At 44.1% G+C, this 6,115-nt stretch overlaps 1 protein-coding gene across 1 annotated transcript in view; it reads right to left on the bottom strand.

Annotated features, from left to right (window-relative positions):
- LOC139372470 (plastin-1-like) overlaps positions 1-2,108 on the bottom strand; it is an 8,838-nt gene extending 6,730 nt beyond the window's left edge. Inside the window, exon 1 of the mRNA XM_071112195.1 lies at positions 1,997-2,108. Within this exon, the coding sequence (XP_070968296.1) occupies positions 1,997-2,066 (70 nt within the window). The 5' untranslated portion in view covers positions 2,067-2,108. The remainder of the gene's footprint in view (positions 1-1,996) is intronic.
- Between the last annotated feature and the right edge of the window lie 4,007 nt (positions 2,109-6,115).

The raw sequence follows: 6,115 nt of genomic DNA, 5'->3' as shown, positions 1-6,115 counted from the left end.
TTACTTCTCCAACCTCTAGGTTACCTCTCTAACCTCTAGGTTACCTCTCTAACCTCCAGATTTCCAGACAGACAGACAGACAGACAGACAGGCAGGTAGACAGACAGACAGACAGACAGACAGACAGACAGACAGGCAGACAGACAGGCAGTCAGGCAGGTAGGCAGGCAGGCAGGCAGACAGACAGAGAGAAATAGAGACAGAGAGACAGACAGAGCGAGAGAGAGATGGGTAGGTAGGCAGGCAGGCAGGCAGACAGAATTATGACCAGATGAAGTGCCATGCTCAAGGTCAAAATGGAGGCCCGTTACTAGTTCCCTCCCCTCTTGTCATCTCCGGGTTCTGGATTTAAACCAGCAACCTTTTAGCTACTAGTCACTGTCTCTAACCTCAAGGTAACCTCTCTAACCTCAAGGTTATCGATATCCCTCTCTAATCTCCAGATTACCTCTCTAACCTCAAGGTTACCGATATCCCTCTCTAATCTCCAGATTACCTCTCTAACCTCAAGGTTACCGATATCCCTCTCTAATCTCCAGATTACCTCTCTAACCTCAAGGTTATCGATATCCCTCTCTAATCTCCAGATTACCTCTCTAACCTCAAGGTTACCGATATCCCTCTCTAACCTCTAGGTTACCTATATCCCTCTCTAACCTCTAGGTTACCTCTCTAACCCCCAAATTACCTCTCTAACCTCAAGGTTACCGATATCCCTCTCTAATCTCCAGATTACCTATCTAACCTCAAGGTTACTTATATCCCTCTCTAACCTCTAGGTTACCTATATCCCTCTCTAACCTCTAGGTTAACTCTCTAACCTCAAGGTTATATATCTCCCTCTCTAACTTCTAGATTACCTCTCTAACCTCAAGGTTACAGATATCCCTCTCTAATCTCCAGATTACCTCTCTAACCTCAAGGTTACCGATATCCCTCTCTAATCTCCAGATTACCTCTCTAACCTCAAGGTTACCGATATCCCTCTCTAATCTCCAGATTACCTCTCTAACCTCTAGGTTACCTCTCTAACCTCTAGGTTACCTCTCTAACCTCCAGATTACCTCTCTAACCTCAAGGTTACCGATATTCCTCTCTAATCTCCAGATTACCTATTTAACCTCAAGGTTACCTATATCCCTCTCTAACCTCTAGGTTAACTCTCTAACCTCAAGGTTATATATCTCCCTCTCTAACCTGTAGATTACCTATCTAACCTCAAGGTTACCTATATCCCTCTCTAACCTCTAGGTTAACTCTCTAACCTCAAGGTTATATATCTCCCTCTCTAACCTCTAGATTACCTCTCTAACCTCAAGTTTACCTATATACCTATTGAACCTCTAGGTTAGCTATATCCCTCTCTAACCTCTAGGTTAACTCTCTAACCTCAAGGTTACCTATCTAACCTCTAGGTTACCTATCTAACCTCTAGGTTACCTATCTAACCTCTAGGTTACCTATCTCCCTCTCTAACCTCTAGGTTACCTCTCTAACCTCCAGATTTCTCCCTAACCTCCAGGTTTCTCCCTAACCTCTAGGTTATATATCTCCCTCTCTAACCTCTAGGTTACCTCTCTAACCTCGAGGTTATCTATCTCCCTCTCTAACCTCTAGGTTATCCCTCTAATCTCTAGGTTACCTCTCTAGCCTTTAGGTTAACTCTCTAACCTCCAGGTTAACTCTCTAACCTCCAGGTTAACTATCTCCCTCTCTAACCTCTAGGTTACCTCTCTAACCTCTAGGTTACCTCCCTAACCTCGAGGTTAACTCTCTAACCTCTGTGGGTGTCTGTAGGTATGTGTGTGTGAGTGTGTGTGTGTGTGTGTCTCTCTGTGTGTGTGTGTGTTTGTGTGTGTGTGTGTGTGTGTGTGTGTGTGTGTGTGTGTGTGTGTGTGTGTGTGTGTGTGTGTGTGTGTGTGTGTGTGTGTGTGTGTGTGTGTGTGTGTGTGTGTGTGTGTGTGTGTGTGTGTGTGTGTGTGTGTCTGTAACTAACCGATCCTGTTGAAAGCCTCCCGGAGCTCCTCCAGGTCCTCTCGTGAAATCTGGGTCACCTTTTTCGCCATACTGGACAGTCTATCTAGATGACCTGATATTTACATTATATATATATATATATATATATATATATACATACACACACACACACACACACACACACACAGTCAATTTATCATCACAATTAAAGGAAATATTTATAATTGAAATTGTGACCTCATGCTTCCATTGTGATCTCATTCTTCCATTGTGATCTCATGCTTGCATTGTGATCTCATGCTTCCATTGTGACCTAATGCTTCCATTGTGACCTCATTCTTCCATTGTGACCTCATGCTTCCATTGACCTGCCAGTGTATTGAGCAATAAGCTAATCTACCGGGTTCTAGCAGTGATAAGTGTGCTATCACAGGCTGCAGAGAATACAGAGCTAACTACAATAAGGTGAGAGTAAAGATTGTCTACAATCTATAATCGAATCTATATATTAGACCATACAATTTATAGTGTATATTATTGAACCATACAATCTCAGCCCCAGAAGGTCGGGCCCATATCTTTAAGCTCACAAAGACAACATGATACAGTTCTGTATGGTGATCTATTATTATTAAAATAGTTGTGTGGTTATTGATTAACTCGAGGGAGAGATACGAGGACTATAAGGATATGTGTTGTGTGTTGTGTCCTGGAATGGCCTCAATATACACTGAGTGTACAAAACATTAGAAACACCAGCTCTTTCCATGACATAGACTGACCAGGTAAATCCAGGTGAAAACTATGATCCCTTATTGATCACTTGTTAAATCTACTTCAATCCGTGTAGATGAAGGGGAGGAGACAGGTTAAAGAAGGATTTTTAAGCATTGGAACATGGATTGTGTATGTGTGCCATACAGAGGGTGGATGGGCGAGACAAAACACTGAAGTGCCTTTGAACGGGGTAAGGTAGTACGTGTCAGGCATATCGGTTTGAGTGTGTCAAGAACTGCAACGCTGCTGGGATTTTCACGCTCAACAGTGTTTTTTAAGAATGGTCCACCACCCAGAGGACATTCTGCCAACTTGAAACAACTGTGGGAAGCATTGGAGTCAACATGGGCCAACATCCCTGTGGAACGCTTTTGACACCTTGTAGAGTTCATGCCCCGTCGAACTGAGACTGTTCTGGGGGCACACTCAGCGTAGACTCTATATATGGCAGTGACTTTCATCCCACAGCTCTCTACTGTTCCATTCAAGTTTAGTCAATTCGGGAAATGAAATTCGATTTCGGATGCACATTTTTGAATTTGAATTGACTGAATTGACACACCCAGACAGCTCCCCTCGCTGACCCTCCACACACCTGACCCCAGGGGGCTCACACCCCAGAACACACCTTCATAAAAGCCTGTGTCTGTTTGCTTCTGTTCTGGACGAGAGGGGCCAAGGTCTCTCTGCTCCCCGCGTTCAGTCACTCCTGGCTGAGTAGAGCGGGTCTGCCGACTGGCCTAACAGAGGCTAGGAGTTGTTCAGCTGCACTGGGTAGAGAAGAGGAGTTTGAATATTTTACAGCCATCTCCACATGAACATCAGCTGCGGAGTTAACTGTGTTGTTGTGAGCTGATATGTTCATTATTATGTGGTGTCCTAAATTACATGATCAAAAAAAATCTAAAAATATATACAGATGAATGATAGTAGTAGCTAGTTAGACATTTACTTCGCAAGAAATGAACTTACAAACTAAGTGCAACAAGTATATTACAGAACTTAAACACTACTGGCTGAGACAAGACTATGACAAGTTCTGCTATATTTTTCATCCCGCTGTTCGCCAGCTACTTAGAAGACTTTGGTGACTCATTGTGACCCTAGACTCCGTATCATTCGATGTCAAGCAGTGATCGATCAGTCTTCCTCCTTTGATATACTGTAAGTGTCAGAAAGCACCACATAGGCTACTGTATTTGTGTAGTAAATAGCAGCCGAAACAGGAAATTAAGACTTACCGTGAAGAGAGGATCAGACAGGGCTGGAGAAGCTTGGTAGAGGTTTAGAGGTGGTCAGGTGTCTTCTCGCTCGCTGTCTTGACCGAAGCAGCGGAGGACAAGAGACCTTCGGCCCATTGAACTCTGGGATGGGCGTGGTCCTCCAGAGACTCCAGCCTGGGAGTTAGCAATTAACCCTTTAGCTGTGTCATCGGTTTCTTTCACCACACACTGGCATGCACGAACGCACACACGCATGCACACACACACTCACAACCACATTGTAGAGAGATGCAAGAGGGAGAGGTGTGTGTTGGCTACAGGTGTGTTTGGTTTCTAACAGCCATGTTTAATAAATGAGAACTCTAGCTGTACATACCCCTCCAAGCTCTTTCTCTCTCTCACACACACACACACACACACACACACACACACACACACACACACACACACACACACACACACACACACACACACACACACACACACACACACACACACACACACACACACCTTCCTTTCTATGTTGCCAGACAATACAATGAAACTTTATGCAAGGAGAAACAGCACATTATTACACAAACTCACCGCTTTACTGTAACAACCCACTGCTTTACTGTAACAACCCACTGCTTTACCCTAACAACCCACTGCTTTACTGTAACAACCCACTGCTTTACTGTAACAACCCACCACTTTACTGTAACAACCCACTGCTTTACTGTAACACCCCACTGCTTTACTGTAACAACCCACTGCTTTAATGTAACAACCCGTAACAACCCACTGCTTTACTGTAACAACCAACTGCTTTACTGTAACAACCCACTGCTTTACTGTAACAACCCACCGATTTACTGTAACAACCTACCGCTTTACTGTAACAACCCACTGCTTTACTGTAACAACCCACTGCTTTACTGTAACAACCCACTGCTTTACTGTAACAACCCACCGCTTTACTGTAACAACCAACTGCTTTACTGTAACAACCCACCGCTTTACTGTAACAACCCACTGCTTTACCCTAACAACCCACTGCTTTACTGTAACAACCCACCACTTTACTGTAACAACCAACTGCTTTACTGTAACAACCCACTGCTTTACTGTAACAACCCACCGCTTTACTGTAACAACCCACTGCTTTACTGTAACAACCCACTGCTTTACTGTGACAACCCACTGCTTTACTGTAACAACCCACTGCTTTACTGTAACAACCCACTGCTTTACTGTAACAACCCACCGCTTTACTGTAACAACCCACTGCTTTACCCTAACAACCCACCGCTTTACTGTAACAACCCACTGCTGTACCCTAACAACCCACTGCTTTACTGTAACAACCCACCACTTTACTGTAACAACCAACTGCTTTACTGTAACAACCCACTGCTTTACTGTAACAACCCACCGCTTTACAGTAACAACCCACTGCTTTACTGTAACAACCCACCGCTTTACTGTAACAACCCACTGCTTTACTGTAACAACCCACTGCTTTACTGTAACAACCCACTGCTTTACTGTAACAACCCACCGCTTTACTGTAACAACCCACCGCTTTACTGTAACAACCAACTGCTTTACTGTAACAACCCACTGCTTTACTGTAACAACCCACCGCTTTACTGTAACAACCCACTGATTTACTGTAACAACCCACTGCTTTACTGTAACAACCCACCGCTTTACTGTAACAACCCACTGCTTTACCCTAACAACCCACCGCTTTACTGTAACAACCCACTGCTGTACCCTAACAACCCACTGCTTTACTGTAACAACCCACCACTTTACTGTAACAACCAACTGCTTTACTGTAACAACCCACTGCTTTACTGTAACAACCCACCGCTTTACAGTAACAACCCACTGCTTTACTGTAACAACCCACCGCTTTACTGTAACAACCCACTGCTTTACTGTAACAACCCACTGCTTTACTGTAACAACCCACTGCTTTACCCTAACAACCCACCGCTTTACTGTAACAACCCACTGCTGTACCCTAACAACCCACTGCTTTACTGTAACAACCCACCACTTTACTGTAACAACCAACTGCTTTACTGTAACAACCCACTGCTTTACTGTAACAACCCACCGCTTTACAGTAACAACTCACTGCTTTACTG

This window comes from Oncorhynchus clarkii, chromosome 18 (assembly GCF_045791955.1).
Source record: "Oncorhynchus clarkii lewisi isolate Uvic-CL-2024 chromosome 18, UVic_Ocla_1.0, whole genome shotgun sequence".
Taxonomy (NCBI): domain Eukaryota; kingdom Metazoa; phylum Chordata; class Actinopteri; order Salmoniformes; family Salmonidae; genus Oncorhynchus; species Oncorhynchus clarkii.
The sequence above is the reverse complement of the archived record's forward strand: the minus strand, read 5'-3'. Positions and strand labels throughout refer to the sequence as shown.